The sequence below is a fragment of the Durio zibethinus genome, chromosome 5 (genome assembly GCF_047325235.1).
Source record: "Durio zibethinus cultivar Kanyao isolate XHJ-2024 chromosome 5, ASM4732523v1, whole genome shotgun sequence".
NCBI classification, from domain to species: Eukaryota; Viridiplantae; Streptophyta; class Magnoliopsida; order Malvales; family Malvaceae; genus Durio; species Durio zibethinus.
Genome location: NC_143166.1, coordinates 33,342,877 through 33,363,812, shown reverse-complemented (window position 1 = coordinate 33,363,812; position 20,936 = coordinate 33,342,877). Strand labels below are relative to the sequence as shown.

Sequence of the window (20,936 nt, the reverse complement as noted above, 5' to 3'; positions counted from 1 at the left end):
ACATTGTGTATAGGGTAAAGACTATTTGGTAAGCCCATGCCACTAGACCTGCAGATGTTCGGGAGGGGAACAAATAATGTTTGGAAAACAAGGTTAAACAGAGGAAGGCCCATTCAATTTGTATGGTAACACAATGCTGTCTGAAACTGTGAAGGCAGAGTAGTTGCATCTTACATTTGACAATTAATCAAATTTTCATCTCTAAACAGCCTATGCCATAAGATAATGCAAGAAAGATAGCACTTTGGAGTTTATCAATTTTTATTCAATCACTTGGATGAAACAATTGCTTACAAAGAAGCATAAAAATTTGGAGCAAAACCTGAAATTCGTTGTGAAACTTTAACTCTTATATAAACAGAGTTAAATCTATGATGCAAGAATTGCTTCCAATACAAGAAGGGTGTTTGAAAAATTATACAACAAAAAAACTGAATGAGAAAAATATTCTTTTAGGTCTCCCAGAAAAAAACCCAGCAAAAATAAAAATGGCTAACTTCTACTTTCAATCTCAAACAATGAAGCATCAAAATCCATCTGACCAGCTAACTGATCCAAGGCTGAGTATATTGCTCCTTTCAAAGGATGCAAGCTATCTGATACAGTGAAGGCGTGCACTTTATTTTGAAGTTCTATCCAACTAAGAGCTACCTCTTTCCTAACTTGTCTCTTATGCATAAGGTGTCTCACCTTCTCAACCGATTCCCATTTCCCAAGTGTGCCATATATACTTGAAAGCAATACATATGCTGCAGAGGACTGAGGCTCCAACTCAATAAGTTGTTCAGCTGCTCTTCTTCCCAATTCTATATTTCCATGGATTCTAGAAACACCGAGCAGTGCATTCCAAACCCGGCTATCAGGCTTGCATGGCATCTTCTCCAGATGGTTCATCAACTGGTCAAAGAAACCAGCTCGACCTAAGAGATCAATTAAACATGCATAATGCTGTTGATCGGGAATTATGCCGTGATCAGAAGAAATACATTCAAAAAACCTAAGCCCTTCCTGAACAAGACCAGAGTGGCTACATGCATTAACAATAACAACAAAAGTGGTCCTATCTGGCTTCACCCCTTGTTTTACCATGTCATCAAACATTTTCACTGCCTCTTCACCGTGCCCATGCTGTGCCAATGCAGAAATCATTGTGTTCCACAATACAGGATCCTGCTTATTATTGGTAAGATAAAAAATTTGTTTGCCAAATTTGAGACTACCGCATTTTGAATACATGTCAATGAGAGAACTGATGACTATCATGTTTGGCCTAAAATTAGTTCGTATCAAATAAGCATGTATTTGTTTACCATGAGTAAGTGAAGCTACACTAGCACAAGCACAAAGACAACTACTAAAGGTAAACTGATCAGGTCTAACTCGACACAGCATCATCCTTGTAAACAATTCAAGTGCCTTATTCCCCATACCATTTCTAGCATACCCCGAAATCAAAGCTGTCCAGGAAACCGGATTTTTCTCAGGCATCTTATCAAACAAATCATTAGCTGATTCCATATCTCCCCATTGAGCATACCCCGAAACCAAAGTCGTCCAAGCAAGAACATCCCTCACTTTCATATCATCAAATAACCTCCTAGCCTCCCCCACCATCCCGCATTTCACATAACCATCAACAATAGAGCTGGAAATCACCACATTTGACAAAAAACCAGAAACGAAAACCTGCCCATGAACCTGTCTAGTGAGTTGCAATTCTCTCAACTTAACACAAACAGTCAAAACACCAGCAAAACTAAACTCATTGTATCCAATACACAAATCCCTTAACTTCTTATAAAACCTCAACGCTTCCTCAAAAAACCCGCTTTGCGCATAAGCAATCACCATTGTATTCCATGAAACGACATCCCTTTCAGGCATTTGATCAAACAATTTCCGAGCAGGCTTTATCATGCCCAATTTCGCATATCCAGACAACATATTATTAAAAGAATATAAATTTCTAGCACCCATTTTATCGAACACTTTGCGAGCACCGATATAATCTCCACAATTAGAATACATATTGATCAAATGATTGGATAAAAAGGTGTTGGGCTTTTTGAGTCCGGTTAGTTTCAAATGAAGGTGTAGAAATTTGCCGTCTTTGAGAGACTTGGTTTTTGCGCATTGTTGTAAGAGAGAAACTAGAGTTTGAATGGGTAAGCGAATGCCTTTTCTTGTTAAGAGCTCGAGAGAAGAGATTGCTTGAGCAAGCTGGCCTTGAGAAGTGAGACTGAGAAAGGATTTCACAATACAAGGGGGTTTTTTGGAGAAGCGGTTCCTGGGATTTGGACGAAGTGGGGGAGAGAGTGGGGGCATTGGAGAGAGAAACCATGTGAGAATTTGAACAGGAAAAAAGAGGTTGTTTTGTTCTTCATGTCAGCTTAGCTCCGACGAGGCATTGCGGTTGCGGTGCTGCTGGCTTGACGGGGCAAATTTGGAGTTCTTTGCCGTTTTGGGGTTTCCTAGTGGGCCGAAACTCGGGAATTGTCAAACCCAAACCCAAGGGAGCTCTACCCAAACCAAACCCATGTTACGATTTCTGTCACAGTTCCTTTTCAAGTAGAATCTTTTGATTTGGAAACACACCCTCGAACCTGTTATCCGTTTATCAGTGATTGAGAATGAAGCTGTCTCATTATCTACTGATAATTTTGCATCTTCAATGATCCAAGAGGCTCCGTTCGTTGATGACACAAAGAAACCTCATCCACCAACACTCCTACTACGACTAAAATCCCATAATGATGACAACAACGATTCACGAGACAATTTAGTCTACTGTCTCTCGTCTGGATAAAATGTATATTAAGTTTCATAAGTAAAGTTTATGAAATTTTTTATTAAAAATAAAAACATAAAAATTTTAATAAAAAATTTAAATTGATAATTTGATAGAATTTAAAGTAAATATTAATAATATATAAAGAATTATTAAAAATATTTTTTTATAATTTAAATTTAATCGATATTTATTTAATAATAAAAATTTTGTTAATAATTTTATTTAAAATATTTATTTAATAAATATATCAAAATTTATTAAATTTTTTTTCTAATTTTACCAATTTAATCTATATAATAAAATATTTAATTTTTTAATTTTAATTTATTTATTTTTTATTAAAAATTTCACGAATTCCTCTGATAAAATTTCATTTCCCCTTTGCTCACAAAGAATTCAAAGTTGGCCTAAACACTTGTACGAATGTATTTGCAACTCTCTTCAAGTAATACATCCATCTTCATCTCTGCCACCAGTCAATTCAATTGATATGTTGAATTTTATACATCAAATATGACTATATTTTTTGAAAAATTAAATTCCATTCATCACTCTTTTCCAGTTGCCATCTCAGACCAAGAAGAACCAACATTTCCTCAAGCTTTCAAAAACACAAAATGGATAGAGGCCATGTCAAGAGATAACTGCACTTGCAAACTAAAACTTGGTCTTATCCAAATAGCACATGCTGTTCAAACAGGAGTTCAAAAGAAAAAAAAAAAAATCCTCTTTTAATCCTGGCATTAGGGAATGATCCGATTTTGGTAGATCCCGTATATTCTTTCAAGTAACTCCTTCCAAGCACACCAGGTCAAGTCCACCAACAAATCAGTCCGACCACTCCAAATGCTTTGGATCTGTAGGCTCGTCATGTAAACTCTGATTGGCCCATCACCCTTTCACTCTATCACTTTTTCCACAACCTTTTTTTACTCTAATCTAATATAATCTAGAATAGTAGATCAATCAAAATAATACTTGCATGCCATAATTAATGTGAAAAATGTTACTGTTTTTGCATTGAAACTTTACACAAACATGTTTCATCAATGATGAAGGTTGTTAATCAGGTGCTAAATCAGGAATGGAATAAAAGAGATGTCAAATAATAATTTAAAAGAGAAAAGGGGTTTAAATAATATTTTGGTGAGCTCAAATACTATAACATAACGGAGATTGAAAATTTTTTTTAGGACTCCTGCCTGCCCCCGTGACTTCACCCCTGTTGTTCAAACCATTTAACCCATTAAAATTTGTAGAGTTTGGAAGAACACGTAATGCTAAGTTTCATTGTACAATATAATCATTAAAAAAAAAATCTTAATATAATATATAATAGTTGAACTGTCTTTTCTTATAAGCTTAAACTTTTAAAACGATCGCACACTCATTTTAACGTAATATTTGTTAGATTTCTCTAGTTTCATGTTTGCATGGGTTGGTAAAATATTTTTCTTATGATATGATTAGATAGATATTAATACAAAAAAAAAAAAAAAAGGAATGGATAGAATTGAAGTGTTCATGGTGACCACTTTTTCCAAATATGAAAACAAGCAAAGCAAATCAAACAAGCCCTCAGGAATGATTGAACAAAATTGTGAAAAGGGAAGAGTACCATTATTACAAAGTACTACATGCCAAGGGGAAGAAGTCATTTACTACCAATCCCAACAAGTTTGTTGGGTTGATGATCACAAAGTCATTTGGGTGGGTAGGCACAATCAAAACCATGCCATCAGGAAAGAATGGACGGCCCACAATTGCCCTCTCTCACTGGCAGCTCAGGTAATGAACACGTGACACACTCTCCACATAACATGTCAAACACCCCTTGGCCCTTGCTTTTCCTATCCCATTTGCACTCTTTTTATGTTCATGTCACCGTGATTCGGCGTCTTTCACGATGACACCAATGAACCATCTTCAACCGTTTGATCACAGTCCCCCGTATCCATTTTAATCCGTTGATCACCTTCTTATCCTCCCTAGATCCTTTCTTCAATAAGCCAAAGTCCAAAGCAATTGTAGTAGATATATGAAAACACAGGAAAGTAAAGCACATGTAGCCAAAGATCCTTCCTCTCTCTATTCTGTCTCTCATTATACTGCAAAAGCCCGGACGCCCTTTTTCTTCCCTTCTCTGTCTTAAAATTGCTGTACCATAAAAAGACCAGGTGACCTTTCTTTTTGTTACTGTTACTATCTGTTTATTATTTTTATTTAGATATTTTAATATCCTTTTTACAGAAAACCTTCAGTATGGACTTGGGATCTGATATTTTTTGAAAAATGATGTTTTGATTAAAATGATCTTTTGATTGGGGGGAAATAGAAAGATCTATTTTTTTTGTTGACATGTGGATCAATATTGGATTTTTATGTTTAGGTTTTCGGAAAGGAGGGGTTTTTGTTTTGTGGGTATTTCTTATGATTGATTGTTTTGATGTTTTTGTTGATTGTTTGTTGACTAATGTTGGTTAAAATGGGGTTTTGATGGTTTTGGTCAATTTAGGTTTTTGAAGCAACATTTGTGAAAATGGAAAATGGGGTAGGAATGGTTGATGATTCTGTTATGTTAGACAATAAGATTGTGGAAGAAAGAGTTGCCAATGAGAAAGCGGAGGAGAGGGTTGTCGGGGGTTCAAATGAAACTATGGATGTAGAAGATGAGGTTTTTGAGGAGGCAATTGGAACACAGGAGCATTTGCAGGAGCAAACAGAAAAATTTGAACCGCAGGACAGCAGTCTAGTTGCTGATGAAATTGGAAATGGCGAGACATTTGGTGACACTGTTTCGGATGAAGTTCAGGAGAATTCAAATTTAGAACCTGAAGCAGAGATCTTTGAAGAGGCTTTGGAGGTTCCAACTGAGATTGGACATCGGGAGGGCGTGATTCGAAGTGATGTCGGACCTCAGGAGGATGCTGCAGTGTCAGTGGATGAGCAGAAAGTGGTAGAACTGTTGGGCGGGGAGCGTGTTAGTGGTGGTGTAGTGTTTGATAAGATTGATGAGGGAGGGATTGAAATGGGAGCAGGGGCTGATGAATTGAATGGTGGAAAGGAGGTACCTGAAATCAGTGGTACTGGAGAAATGGAAGTCTTGAGGGATGAGGCTGAAGGAAATCTAAAGTCCTATACTGCAATTAAGAAGCCTGTAAAAGGTGATGCTGATAAGGTATATTTAGAGGAAACATTGGCAGACAAAAATTTGGGAACTTTAGAAGGTGATAACGTGGAGAAGGATTTAAAAATGGAATCCAAGTTGGAGGTTTTGACACAGGAGGGTAAGGGTGAGGAATCAAGGGAGGATGCACTGGCTACTGATTATCAAGACGAAAAGGTTGGGGATTCTGCTTATACTTCAGCTGGCATGATTGTCAAGCTTCAAGATGATGAAGTCGTTGAAGCATTGAATGACAAGTCAGCTAATGTCGATACAGGAGATCAGGGAAAAGAAAGCAAGGAAGTTAAAGGTGCCACAGCTGATCTTGATTCAGTGGATGGTGGAGATGAGAGTGAAAAAGCAAATAAGGCTTTGGCTAGTGTGGAGGCAGTAGATAACAGGAATGGAGAAGTAAAAGATTCATCCGACGTGAGGGACATAAAGCATAATGGTGAGATTCATGAAGTGAAAGATACAGTGTCTGAGCTGAGTACATCTGTGGAAGGGACAGCTGCTAATGAATTTAGAAACTTATCTGTTGCAGAAAAGTTTAGAGATGAGATGAATGAGAAGGTTGAGGCTGGTAAAACTGATTTGAGAACAGAGGCTCATGATGTTTTTCAATCTCAGCCTCCTGATGAAATAGTGGATAAAGTTCAAGATACTCATTCTGTGACTGAAGAATCTGACAAGAAAGCAGAGAAAGGTCAGGAAGATAAGCAAAGCACCCAAATGACTCTAGAGCAGGAAGTGCAACATGCTCCAGGATCTGTGTTGTCTGCAAAAGCTGAAGAGTCTGGAAAGAAAGTAGCTACAGATCAGGAGCTCAAGCAAAACATCCCCGTGATTAGAGAACGTGAAATTCTACCTGCTACCATGCCTTCATCAAATGTAAAATCTACAAATTCTGCTACCTCTCCTTCTCATCCTGCTGGCCTTGGGCGTGCTGCTCCACTGTTGGAGCCTGCTCCTAGGGTTGTGCAACAGTCTCGTGTAAATGGCACTGTCTCTCGGACACAGGCACAACAGATTGAAGACCCTGCTAATGCGGAGGCTGAGGAGAATGATGAGACTCGTGAAAAGCTTCAGTTGATTAGAGTCAAGTTTTTGCGGCTTGCTCATAGGCTTGGGCAGACTCCCCATAATGTTGTTGTGGCACAGGTTTTGTACAGGCTAGGATTAGCCGAGCAGCTGCGGGGGAGAAACGGGGGCCGTGTTGGTGCCTTTAGCTTTGACCGTGCAAGTGCTATGGCAGAACAGCTTGAGGCAGCTGGGAATGAACCCCTTGATTTCTCTTGTACAATTATGGTCCTTGGGAAGACAGGAGTTGGTAAAAGTGCTACTATTAATTCAATATTTGATGAAGTTAAGTTTGGTACTGATGCTTTCCGAACAGGTACAAAGAAGGTTCAGGATGTTGTGGGTACTGTACATGGTATTAAGGTGCGTGTAATTGATACACCAGGCCTTCTGCCTTCCTGGTCTGACCAACGCCAGAATGAGAAGATTCTTCACTCTGTTAAGCATTTCATTAAGAAAACACCTCCAGATATTGTTTTGTACCTTGATAGGTTGGACATGCAAACCAGGGATTTTGGTGATATGCCCCTCTTGCGCACCATCACTGAGATCTTTGGTCCATCCATATGGTTTAATGCAATTGTGGTTTTGACTCATGCAGCTTCTGCTCCGCCTGATGGTCCAAATGGTACTGCTTCTAGTTATGACATGTTTGTCACTCAACGTACTCATGTTGTCCAGCAGGCTATTCGTCAGGCTGCTGGGGATATGCGGCTCATGAATCCTGTTTCATTAGTGGAGAACCACTCTGCATGTAGAACAAATAGGGCAGGCCAGAGAGTGCTGCCAAATGGTCAGGTTTGGAAGCCTCATTTGTTGTTGCTCTCCTTTGCATCTAAAATACTTGCTGAAGCAAACGCACTTTTGAAGTTGCAAGATACTCCTCCTGGAAAGCCTTTTGCTACTCGAACAAGAGCACCTCCTTTACCTTTCCTTCTTTCATCTCTTCTTCAATCAAGACCGCAAGTTAAGCTGCCTGAAGAGCAGAGTGGTGATGATGATGATTTAGATGATGATTTGGATGAATCTTCAGACTCTGAGGATGAGTCAGAATATGATGAGTTGCCACCTTTCAAGCGGTTGACTAAAGCACAGATAGGGAACCTTAGTAAAGCTCAGAAGAAGGCATATTTTGATGAGTTAGAATATAGGGAAAAACTTTTTATGAAAAAGCAACTGAAGGAAGAGAAAAAGCAGCGAAAGATGATGAAGAAAATGGCTGCTGCAGCTAAGGATCTGTCAAGTGAGTATGGTGATAATGGAGAAGAAGAAAGTAGTGCTGCTTCTTCTGTTCCAATTCCCATGCCAGATTTTACCTTGCCTGCTTCTTTTGATTCTGATAATCCTACTCATCGGTATCGTTACCTTGATTCCACCAACTCATGGCTTGTGAGGCCTGTTCTAGATACTCATGGTTGGGATCATGATGTTGGTTATGAAGGTATTAATGTGGAAAGATTGTTCGTTGCCAAAGACAAATTCCCCATTTCATTTTCTGGCCAGATTACGAAGGACAAAAAGGATGCCAATGTCCAAATGGAACTAGCCAGTTCTTTAAAGCATGGGGAAGGTAAAGCAACTTCATTAGGTTTTGATATGCAGACTGTTGGCAAGGACTTGGCCTACACTATGCGCAGTGAAACAAGATTTAGTAATTTAAGGAAGAATAAGGCAACAGCTGGCATCTCAGTTACACTCTTAGGTGATGCATTATCGGCTGGAGTGAAAGTTGAAGATAAATTGATTGCTAATAAGCGGTTCCAGGTAGTCATGACTGGGGGTGCTATGACTGGTCGTGGCGATATTGCATATGGGGGTAGTTTGGAAGCACAATTGAGGGATAAGGATTACCCCCTGGGTCGCTCCTTGTCTACGCTTGGGCTTTCTGTCATGGATTGGCATGGAGATCTTGCCATTGGATGCAATATACAGTCACAGATTCCTGTTGGACGTTCTACAAACTTAATAGCACGTGCCAATTTGAATAACAGAGGTGCTGGACAAGTCAGTATACGAATAAATAGCTCAGAACAGCTTCAGCTCGCTTTGACTGCTCTCCTTCCACTTCTGAAAAAGCTACTTGATTATACCCAGCAAATGTAGTATGGACAATGATGAAAATTAGGTTACATGTGCGATAGCAGGTATGCGGTGATAGAACATTTTTATAATGGCCATCTCTCAGTGGTCTTCAAGAGTGAAAGTAAGGTGCTGAAATTTCAATAATTTTCCTTCTTTTTTTGTTTTTTAATAGTGATTGTAGTTTCTTTGTTAGATATTTTTCATAAGGTTACTTTTATTCCCATGAAACTATGGTCAAGAATTGCTTCTTTTCTTCTGTGAGTGCAGAAACTCAATTCATCTTTAATTTTGTTGATCCCATTGCCACCATTTTATTTCTATGCCTGTCAATGATTGGCTAACATGGTGCCTTGGCCTTTCAGGGCTGAACCGCTGATGGATACTTGTCGAAAGAAGAGAGTTGTACCAATGTGTCAAATTTTGTTTGCTATTTCTTTGTATTTCATGCTACAAGATCATAAGGATGTTGCAGAAAATCTCTGGTTAACACTGGGATTAGATTTAGGGGAAATTATGATATACATTAATGTTCAAATCTCCATCTCTCTTAGACTTGAAAACTTCAGACTGAGGAGATTGGTTCCGTAAAGTCCCATAATACTATGCCAAAGTTAAATTTCAGGTGTGGAGAATCGGAATATAATTGTTGGAATAATCTTGGTTGACACTAGTGATTCAAACCATATCAACCCAAAAACAAGTAACCTGGATGGTTTGATCTTGAACCGATATCAAAACAATTGAAAAAGAAAAGCTATCATTCAATAGTGAATAACTACAATGTTATATTTAAGAACAGCCGAGGCAACAAGGAAGGAAAGGGTCTTCGCGATTGCAACCCCCCTTGCCAATCGGAAAACACCTGTTCCACCGATGATCGGCATCTCTGGTGGAGACTCCATAAATGGATTCCTGCCCAACAAGGTAAGAGACTGCCATTGTATTTTCCACCAGTAATAACAAAATTTATAGCCAAGACCAGACCAATTTTCATCCCGATCGGCTGAAAGTTAGAAACTTTGGGCTTGACCCACTTCCTGGTATGTGGGTTTGGGCCCCAAAGTCAATGAGTTATCTACCATGTAAATGAGGCTGAAGACGGTGGGTGATTTCTCAGTGATTGATGCCCGGGCAATGGGAAATGCGGTCTGGGTTTCGCCAGTTATAACAATGTCATAAAAGTAGAATGGAGGCTGCTTAACTTCTGTTTTGCCTAAGGTAGGTTGTTGAACCATTGCTTTGTTTCTTCGGGACTTTGCATAGAGCAGTGACCCATTGGCATGGCTATAACCGCAGACAAAATCAAAAGCTGCAGCGCCAGAGCTAAAGTTGCTAAACTCTATATCAATACAAACATAGGCTATGTTCAAGTCATGAATTTCAAAACTTTCCATCCAAATTTGCATTTGAAATTGAATTCTTATGTATCTCTGCTTTTCTTTCTCTTTATCTTTCATCTTACTAATTGGATGGAAGAGGCACTGCTTAACTAAGTCAAGCGCGGGGTTTGTTCATGTATAGAAGTGGAAGTAGATTAGATTGACAACTCATCATTTCCCTGAAAACATAGCTAGCTAAAAAACATGTGCATGTAAATCCTGAAGGATAATACATGAGATAATTTCTCTTATTGCATTGAGTTGTTACAGCTGTGACCATTCACCAATGAACGCGATGATCATTCAGGTTGGAACGTTATTGCCTTAATGGGCTATAAGGAAAATTTATGTGTTACCATCTCTGCTATTTTCAGTTCGTTGGCAACAAATTTTCCATCATACCATTTCAGACTTCATATATAGTTCACACACATTAGCACTAGCATTATTCCCCTCTCTTCACATAATCACAACAGTCATCGAACATGATTTCAGATAATTTCTCAGTATTAGTAATGATGTATAGTCACACTGTACTCGAGAATAGCATCCCCAGTAGTAGAATTGAAAAAACTGGTCTTAATTTTGGCAAACCCTCTAGCCATCCTAAACTTAACTCTTCCCCCCACAATTGCCACTTCACGATCTGCCTCTGTCACCGCATTCCTTGAGAACAAACTGAAGGAGCTTCCATTAAACTTGCCAATCGTAAAAGCAAAATCGACGTACATGACAAAAGTAAATTTGCTAGCATCTTGACTGGATGATAGATAGAGGCCTTGGGCGCGTTTCCAATTATCTTCGATGTTGTTCAGGCCCTACTCTGAGGGGATCATTGATTGCAAACGAGCTGCCAAATGGCGGGGAACTGTCTTTCTTGGTGATGTTAGCATGGGCTACCATAACTGCACTAGGGTTTCCGCCACTCAGGATATCGTGGAGGAAGAAGAGGAGATGGGTCACCTTCTCCACCATTGCACTAGGCGTAACAGTCTTGTAGTAGCATTCGCTATAGACTGGTGCACTGGCGAGGCAGAATATCAATTCCCATGCAAACATCATCTTTTCTTCACAATATTTACCTTAAAAATACTATCAGGTTTTGGGCTCCTTGCTGTACCACCAGGGCTTAAGTAGAATTTTTAACCTAATACTGTTTCTATTTCTGGCAAAACCAACTTGGGAATTCCTGAAATTCTTAGTTATGAATTGTGATTTTGTTATAAAGTGATCAATATTATTAATTGTCAGTTTTTAAAATAGGGTTATTACAGAAAAGCAATATCTTTTCTTTTGATTATGTAACTAAGCATATGCCAAATTGAAATAAACTTTTACTTCTCTCTCCTTTTCTCCTGAATGATCAGAAGGAAAAAGAAAGCCTCAGCTACATTTGATATTGGTCGCACATATGAATCTGGGATAAAATCGTTGCAAAGTTCATCGAAAATGATTAAATAAGAATTATATTTGAAATTGAAACCTCTAAACTAATTAATATATAGATCCCATTTACATACCTTATTGGGAGAAAATCAATTAAAATGGAACACTTCAAGCATATAAAAGAGAATTAACTCTCAAATGTCAACTTAGTAATGAATCACTGTCACATTATACTCGACAATGAGAGTGATGTTATCTAGAGAGAAAGTCTTAAGCAGAGCAAACCCTTTAGCCATCCTGAACTTTCCTCTCCCTCCGACCACTGCAAGCTCACGTTCCTTCTCTGTCGCTGGATTCCTGGAAAACATGCCGATAGAGCTGCCATTTAAATCGCCCTCAGTAAACCCAAAATCCAAGTACACCACCACGGTTGTTGTATCTTGGCCGGAAAATACCTCGAGTCCTTGAGCATACCCAATGATCTCTGACGTTGGCTCAGGACCAATGGTGAGTGAGGCGTTGTCGACAACTATGCTGTTGGATGGTGCTGGGAAAGAGTTGTCGTTGCTTGTGATGTTAGCACGGGCTGCCGTGACAGCTGTTGGGTTTTTGCCGCCGAGAGTGCCATGGAAAAAGAAGTGGAGATTGGTAACTTTCTTCTCCTTGGTAGCACATGGCACGGTCTTTAAGTAGTATTGGCTATACACTGGGCCAGTGGGGATGCATAGGAGCAGAATCCAACACAATATCAAAGTTCTGTCCATTGTTTCTGCTTTGCTATTTGGTATATGAAATAGCTATTTCATTCTATTAATTTATATTCCATTTCCAGCAAATAACTATTCTACGTACTCCAAATATTTTATACCTTAGAAAGATGATAAACAATCAAGATCTCATCTTTCATATGGTTATCTAATTCAATCATTGTTTCATTGAAGTTTATAATAATTTAAATTCAAAGATTATATCTCTTTGATCTGCCTTTGATGGCGGTGATAATAATGTTTTAGCAGTGATGGAGCTTAACAAGAAAGAAAATTGAATTAGTAGTTGGCATTCGTTGTTTATGATTGTTAAATGATACTATCTTATATTTATCAAGTTTTTAAGTTACTCGTTGACATTCATAGTAATTTTATATTCAAATTCAGTATTTTTATCTATTATTAATTGATTTCAGGTTAAATATTAATTAATACGAAATCACAATCCATGTTTTATGTTATTTTTGTCTCATACTCTTTTGAGTTTTTCTCCACATGTATTAAGATTTGTTAGGTCTTTATGATCTTGTATTCAAATTGAATCTTTTATTTATTATTAATTAATTTTAAAGTTGATACTTAACAAAGATTATAATAAAAAGCAATATCAGTTTGGATTTTGGTTTTAGGTTAGATAAGTATGCTTATCTGTTGTTGATCAGCTGGTTGGTGCACCAAATCCTTGTGTCTTATTTAGTTAAGTTGATCAAAGTCCATGTGAATGGTGCTTTGTGTCCATTGACTCCATTTCTAATTTTATTTTTAAGAAAAAACAAATTTACCTGTAAAAAATATGATTAACTAATCATGATCTGATTCATGTCATGGTTTATAAATTATTTCATCTTTATCTTCTGTTAACTAAGTTAATTTGATGTGAAAGTCTTATTTTTTTTTCCTACAAGACATGAAAATTATTTTTCTTAATAATTAGCATCGAAGAGAATTTTATTACAAACAAGTACAAAAAAAAAATGAAATAAATCAGCTTAAGACAACCATAATAAGCATACAAAACAGAACTCACAAAGTCTAATATCAGCATGAATTACAGTAACACCACATTCCAAAATGACATATCGTCGATAGTAAAATCAACGAAGTGAGTCTTAAGCTATGCAAACCTTTTGGTCATCCTGAATTTTCCTCTGCCTTCGACCATGGCAAGCTCACACTCCATCCGTGTAATAGGATTCCTTGAGAACATGCTGATAGAGTTACCATTGAATTAACCTTGAGTAAACCCAAAATCCTGATAAACCACCAAAGTCAACACATCTTGGTCGTTGGAAGCCCACAGGACTGAGCATTCCAATGGCCCCTGATGTTAGGTTAGGGGCAACGATGACGGGATCATCAATGGTATAAATGCTGCCGAATGGTATCTGTCTGTCATTGAAGGCAGTGGTGAAATTACGACTGGCGATCAACATAGCATTAGGGTTTTTGCCGCTGACAGTACCATGAAAATAGAAATGAAGTTTGGTAACTTTTTCCCTTCGAGGAACATATGGCTTGCTACGAGAGTAGTAACCTTGGCAAGCTGCCATGACAGTGCAAAGAACCAGAACCCATGTCAATAACAATCTTCTTTCCATTGCTTTCCTTTCCTACTAATTTTATGCTATGAAAATGATGTGGATTGAACTGTTAATGCCTACTAAATGAACCCTCACCTCCTCTAGTTATATAGATCATCGAATTACCTCCCTCGGTCAAATAATATAGAACTTTTTTCTGTACTTTTCCTTTGACAAGAAAAAGAAAAGCCACACAGAAAATTAATTAGATCATAGGCGGTGCCGCACCTTAGCCACATGAATCGCGCTACATTATGTTGAATGGTGGTAAATTCATCCATTCAACTTCATAAGTTTTCTTAATATTGTATATCTATATTTACAAGGTACTTAGTATTTGATATTATAAGAGTAATTTTTTAATTTTATATTAAAATTTTGACACATGATTTATTTTTTTAATTAATTTATATTTTTTAAATACATCTTAAATATTATATTTGATTTTACTAAACATACAATAATAGATGAAATAATTTTTTTTTTAAGTTTTGGACTTTGAATCCAGTTTTCTAAAAGTATGATCAATTCATATTGTTTTTAGCTTACACAAGTCAATAAAAATTATTCTTAATATGTTGAATATATATGATATAATAAAATGGTATATCTATTCTTGATTTTTTGTATCATTGCAGACTGACTGGTGAGGAATGAAAAAATATTAATATACAAAATGTTTTAAGTTACAATGATTCCATCTCAAATCTCAATCTTTAACAATTTTTAATTATAAAAAATATATCCCACCTAATTGACAAATCATTTGTAAATAAGAACATTAAAAAGGACAATTAATTGGAAACACATGCCCATTACTTTCAACTTGTAAATAAAAAATTATAAAAATATAATTTATGAAGCTAAAATGTATAGAAATTGCCACATAAAAATCCTAAGTTTGTCCCTTCCCATTTTTGGTAACCAAAGAGAAAATATTTTTCTCGGGACCTAGCATGAAGAAAATTTGGATGATGTAAAAATGTTGGCAATTTTTATAAATGTAATTAAATTCTCAATCCAAGTTTTCAGTAGAGAATTAATTTTATGATAACTTATATAAAGTTTTTTAAATAAAATTTATGAATTTTTTTTAAAAAATAATTTATTAAAAATTTTAATAAAAAATTTAAATTGATATAATTCAGTGTAAAAATCAATAATATGTAAAAAAATTATTTATAATTTAAATTTGATCAATACTTATTGAACCATAAAAATTTTGTCAATATTTTTATTTAAAATATTTATTTAAAAATATATATCAAAATTTCTTAATTTTATACACTTAAGATATTTCAATTTATCATTTTTAATAATAAACTTAACGAACTTCATCTAAAAAATTTCATCTAAATATTTTCCTTGTTGCTAATATATAGAATTTGATTTTATGGATTACCCATATCTTCTTTTGTAATAATAAAGACAACTTTATTAGAAAAAAAGTGCTACAAGTAATAAACAAGAGATCAAATCAGCTCATTACAAGGGAATAATCTCCGCCATGAGCTGGCTAAACCCAAATACTTGAAAATCATGATAGATGAATCAGCTCAGTCCGTAAATATGGCAACCCCTGGCAAGTGGTAATGCAAACCCAACAAAAGCAATCAGGGCCTTAACCTTATTGGTGGAAAAAACAATCACTAGTCAGACATGGAAGAGAACTGGCAGGATGTCATCCTAGTGATGAATCAAAGTCACGTTATACTCAACAATGGCATCACCACTGGTGAAATTTAAAGAGTAAGTTTTAAGATGTGCAAACCCTGTCGCCAGCCTGAACTTTCCTCTTCCCCCGACCACCGCAACCTCACGCTCAGTCTTTGTAATTGGATTCCTTGACAATACGCTGAAAGAGCTACCATTGAATTCACCCCGAGTAAAACCAAAATCCAAATACATTACCAGAGTTAAAACATCTTGGCCAGTAGACACCCAGATGCCTTGAGCATTTCCAACGACCTCTGATGTTAGGTCAGGGCCAACGGTGAGTGGATCATCTACGGCGAACACGCTGCCGAAGGGTATCAGCGTGTCACTGAAAGCGGTTGTCATGTTTGGACGGGCTACCTTCACTGCAGAAGGGTTTTTTCCGCTCAGAGTGTCATGAAAAAAGAAGTGCAGGTGGGTTACTTTTGCTGGCGTCGGAACATATGGCACGGTATTGGAGTAATAACCTTGGCAAAATGGTGGTGCCATGGCCGTGCAGAGGACCAGAATCCAGGCCAATATCAAACTTCTGTCCATTGTTTTTTTCTTCAGAAATAATGTGATTGAGCTAATGTGGTTATTGTATGGTTAAATACTAAACATTTTATGCCCCTTTATACTAGCGTAAAGGGGCAGAAGATCATAGCTGTAGGTATTTTCAATATTCAACTAAAGTCAACTATGATTATTGAAAACAAATTGTGCTAATTGTTAATAAAGATACGGTTGGTAACTGATATTGTTAAGAAAATTGCACAAGGAATGTCGAGACGGCACTCCTAATTCTTAATTCTCATTGAATTGTTTCTTCACCAATTCAAACAATTATAATCTTTACTAATGTTCACAATATTGTATATTTACAAGTGAGATAGTATTCGATATAATATAAGTGCAATTTTTTTTCTTTCATTTTCTATTAAAATATTGACACATGATATTTTAACTATTTTTTTTATTTTTTTAAAATACATTTTAATTGTTATGTGTTATTATACTAAATCCGCGATAACAGGTGAAATAATTTTTCTTTATAAATTTAAATGATGAAGAATTTCAAAATATTATAAGTTTGGACTTTGAATCCAATATTCTAAAAATATGATCAATTCAGATTGTTTTTTGGTTACAACAATCAATTCAGATTTCAGACTATAACACAAGGGTCTGCTATCTCTTGATTTTTTTTTTAAATTGAAAAAAATGGTGCTTAATTTAGATGGAACAAATTCGTTCACATTAACAGCTGACATTCAAGATGCTTTTTGTTTTTTTGGACAAACTCATGATTGTGATTTGAGTGATGCTAGTTCTTGGGTTGATTTTCCATTTTATGGTTGAAGCAAAATTAATTTGAGTTAATCTGAAATGGGAAAGTAAATGGAAAATTATGTGTACATATTTCTCATAAGAATAAATTTTAATAGCAAAAAAAGATAAAATTATATATATATATATATTTTAGTTTCTTTTATTTTCAAGAAACAGTTACAATCATCTATATCTTATGGTAAAAACTATCCCCATTATGTATTAAAGAGCCGGATTGGCAATGTAAAAGAAAAAAAAAATCAAAAGGTAATTTTGGACTTGAAAAACTGAAGAAAACTTCTCAGAAGCTTCTCGAAAAGTAGTATTACTATGAATTACTTGTAGGACTGTTGAAGAAGAAGAAGAGGAGATAATGGAAATGGTGGTGAAACCTGCATGGCTAGAGGGGTTAATGGCAGAGACATTCTTGAGGTTTGTGGGGTCCACAGGAATTGCAGGAAGAACGAGAAGAACTTCTTCTGCTTGCTGTGTTGCCTCAGCATTTGCCCTCACTGCCTCCCTTCTCATCGTTTTCACCCTCTCCTTTAGGTTTTACTGCTACTACTCGATCCATTTGATCTTTTAATTTGTACTACTACTATTCACTTCACTCATTTTTACCATGTATTCTATCCCACATAATTCTCCAAGTTTCATTCTTTACTTATGCAAAAGCCACTTTCTTTTTGCTTCTCACCCTCAATTTCTTTCCTTTTCTTTCCAGAGTACCTTGAAAATTCTCTGAATTATATCTACTTCCTTCATTTTCTACTCATAGATGCATTTCTCAGCTTCTGGTTTTAGTGCTTTTGATGCTCGCCAGCCTCATGTTCCAACAATTCTCTAATTGCAATTTGCACCATATATGCATCTTTTCTTTCTCCCATTCTTTAATTCTTTCTCATCGAAGCTCTGCTAAAATTCATTAATTACTTCGAATTTTGATTGATCTTGCCCTAGAAACAGACGTTTTTATTGTTTTTATGAATCTTGAATTACTTATTTTTTATTTCTTTTAATTAATCAAATTTTATTTGTTAATCATATTATCTTGAATTTTTTATCTGAAAAGAGGTTAGCTAAATTATTGGTGGAACTCTTATTGAGTTATCTTTGTTTATAGAAATTCAGTTATAAATATGTAAAATTTTTAAATTTGTCGCTATGGTTTTTTGAAAATTTTAATTTTAATTGATATATTCTATATATGTTCATGTTAGATTTGTTTAAGCATTTCATCTACTTTGATAATTTTGAATTTTCTTGGTTTTATTTTTTATTTAGAAGGAGTATTTTGGTATTATTGCAGAGTTTTTTTCTTTCTTTTTTTAATTTGTTAAAATATAATGGATGATATACAAAATAAATTTGGCTAACTTTGTCCAGAATGTACTTTCTTCGTTTAGCATATTGGATTGATAAACCAAAAGTTGTTGAAGTGCACCCAGATCACTAGAATTGCAACATCAAGAAAACACATGATTACAAAGCCATGGATAATAAAATGTAGTAAAAGCAATCCCTTCAAAATAATAATAATAAAAAAAGGATTATATTCTCAAGTGGATCAGACTTTGTATGGTTTGAACCATATAAATATATATATGTATATGTGTGTGTGTGTGTATATATATATATATATCTGTCAATCCTCTTCTTCAGGATGTTAGCTTGAGTTATATCATTGACCTGTGAACTAAAATTTGGGTTGAAGTTGTTAAAAGTGCATCTCTTCTGATGTATATCATGTGTGATTCAGACTTAAAACTCTCTTGCTTTGGCCAATGGTTATTGTGACAGAATACAAGAGATCCCAGTAGCCCCGTGCCCTAAGTGACATGTTTTTCATTTCATTTTCCAAGTTTTTAGAGCATATGTGGACTCATGTACCTGTCAATACATAATTATATATAAGCCTTTCATATGTTTTGCTGTTCTAAGATGTCAATTGAAGTTGTACTACTCATTACAGTAATGAAATATTTATATCTGTTCTTCTTGTAGGGTCAGCATATCTCATTCACCCACCAAATTCAGCAGTTTGCTAATACTTACCAATAGTTTGTTTTAAGCATGGGTGAGGATGTAACAATTGATTTTATCTCGAGTTCAGTGTTTTACATTTCTATTGGGACAAATGACATTATACATTATTTTTTGCGTAATGTATCTAATGTGCAAAATCTACACTTACCTTGGGGTTTCAACCAGTTCTTAACGTCTACAATGAGGCAAGAAATTAAGGTGACCATAAATCTCTTTGTTTTGGTTTACTTCTCCATATGCTACCATTATATCTAAATGATGAGTATCATCTACTATCTTGCCAAACTATTAAGCTTTTTTCTTCAAATTGATTGACTTTTTGCATGAGTTTGTTGGTGTAGGACTATTGAAAATTTTGCCATGTGCTTTAGCTCTCCATCCATAGTTATCAAAATCGGACCCAACATTACACCGTTCAAAGTTTCAAATTATAAGGTTAATGGTTCAACCACTGGATTAATAAGTCAATTGTTGGTTCAATAAAAAATATTATAAAAAAAATAAATATTTTAAAATTTTAAAATTCAAAAATTCAAAAATTTTAACTAAAGTTATTGTTTAATAATTCAACCATAAAACTATAAATTTTAAGGTATATCATAAGCTACAAAATTTAAAATATAAAATTCATAAAACAATTAATTACTAATTAGAAATGAAATTACTTAACATTTTATTAAAATCATATTTTATATTTAATAGTTAGAAATAACATTTATATTTTAATAAATATAAATAATAATTATTTATTATTTATTATATTTATTAAAATATAAATATTATTTATTAATATATAATCATTAATCTTTATGTAATAAAAAAGAAATATCTACAAATAAAATTAATAAAAAGGAAATATTTATATTTATATGAAAATTAGTAAAAATGAAATTAAAATCATTTATATATTTTTTATATGAATGTAGATTTTTTTTAATTAATTTTACATATATACATTTTTTATTAATTATTTTCGATCATGGTTAAATAATTAATCACTTTTATTAACATTTCATTTTTCATTAATTTTATATATTATTATTATTATTATTATTATTATTATTATTATTATTATTTTAATTATAGTATCATTTAATAAAAATTTTTGTTAGATCCTTTTTTTTTAAATTGCTTATTTTTATACACGTATAAGTTTTTTTACAATATCATTATCAACATATTTCAAAATATACCTACATATCATTAATATAAAGATATAAGAGCTTTGACAATAGAAAAGAAGAATTTGGAGGCTTATTTAGATGAAAAAATAATATAAGAATTTAATTAGATTATTTTAAATACTTGAAAGTTTTTTTTTTTCACATTTTTTTTTAGTTACATCAAGAAAGTAAAATTTTAGTACAAGTAAAGAAAAATGTCTGATTCAAAACCAGGCCATTGATGTTCCCTCGAGCGCCTTTAACCATTAGGTCAAACAATCATTCAGTTAAAAAAAAACAACTTGGTTTACTAATTTATTATATCAATCGTTGGTTCATAATGATTTAAAATGATTTAATTATATAATTGATCTAATTACAACATCGGATCAGCTTCAACATCAATTTATCGGTTTATCAGATCAAACTAATGATTCGATACAATTCTGATAACTATGCCTCCACCGGT

General features: G+C 34.8%; 2 protein-coding genes and 4 pseudogenes across 2 annotated transcripts; 1 reads left to right on the top strand and 5 right to left on the bottom strand.

Annotated features, from left to right (window-relative positions):
- Positions 1-233: 233 nt before the first annotated feature.
- LOC111282958 (Pentatricopeptide repeat (PPR-like) superfamily protein) lies at positions 234-2,788 on the bottom strand. The gene has a single exon (XM_022871282.2). The coding sequence runs from the start codon at positions 2,323-2,325 to the stop codon at positions 493-495; it is 1,833 nt and encodes a 610-aa protein (XP_022727017.2). The 5' UTR covers positions 2,326-2,788; the 3' UTR covers positions 234-492.
- Positions 2,789-4,643: 1,855 nt separating this feature from the next.
- Positions 4,644-9,414, top strand: LOC111281830 (translocase of chloroplast 120, chloroplastic-like). Its single transcript, XM_022869550.2, has 2 exons — positions 4,644-4,968; positions 5,307-9,414. The coding sequence occupies exon 2, from the start codon at positions 5,331-5,333 to the stop codon at positions 9,138-9,140; it is 3,810 nt and encodes a 1,269-aa protein (XP_022725285.2). The 5' UTR covers positions 4,644-4,968; positions 5,307-5,330; the 3' UTR covers positions 9,141-9,414.
- Positions 9,415-10,929: 1,515 nt separating this feature from the next.
- LOC111282947 (dirigent protein 15 pseudogene) lies at positions 10,930-11,619 on the bottom strand (annotated as a pseudogene).
- A 392-nt stretch (positions 11,620-12,011) lies between these two features.
- On the bottom strand, positions 12,012-12,705 carry LOC111282883 (dirigent protein 4 pseudogene; annotated as a pseudogene).
- Positions 12,706-12,849: 144 nt separating this feature from the next.
- Positions 12,850-14,260, bottom strand: LOC111281694 (dirigent protein 4 pseudogene; annotated as a pseudogene).
- A 1,657-nt stretch (positions 14,261-15,917) lies between these two features.
- Positions 15,918-16,484, bottom strand: LOC111282977 (dirigent protein 4 pseudogene; annotated as a pseudogene).
- Between the last annotated feature and the right edge of the window lie 4,452 nt (positions 16,485-20,936).

Bases quoted from the DNA above. Each gene is read 5' to 3' on its own strand.
- LOC111282958 (XM_022871282.2), bottom strand. From the start codon at position 2,325: ATGCCCCCACTCTCTCCCCCACTTCGTCCAAATCCCAGGAACCGCTTC.
- LOC111281830 (XM_022869550.2), top strand. From the start codon at position 5,331: ATGGAAAATGGGGTAGGAATGGTTGATGATTCTGTTATGTTAGACAAT.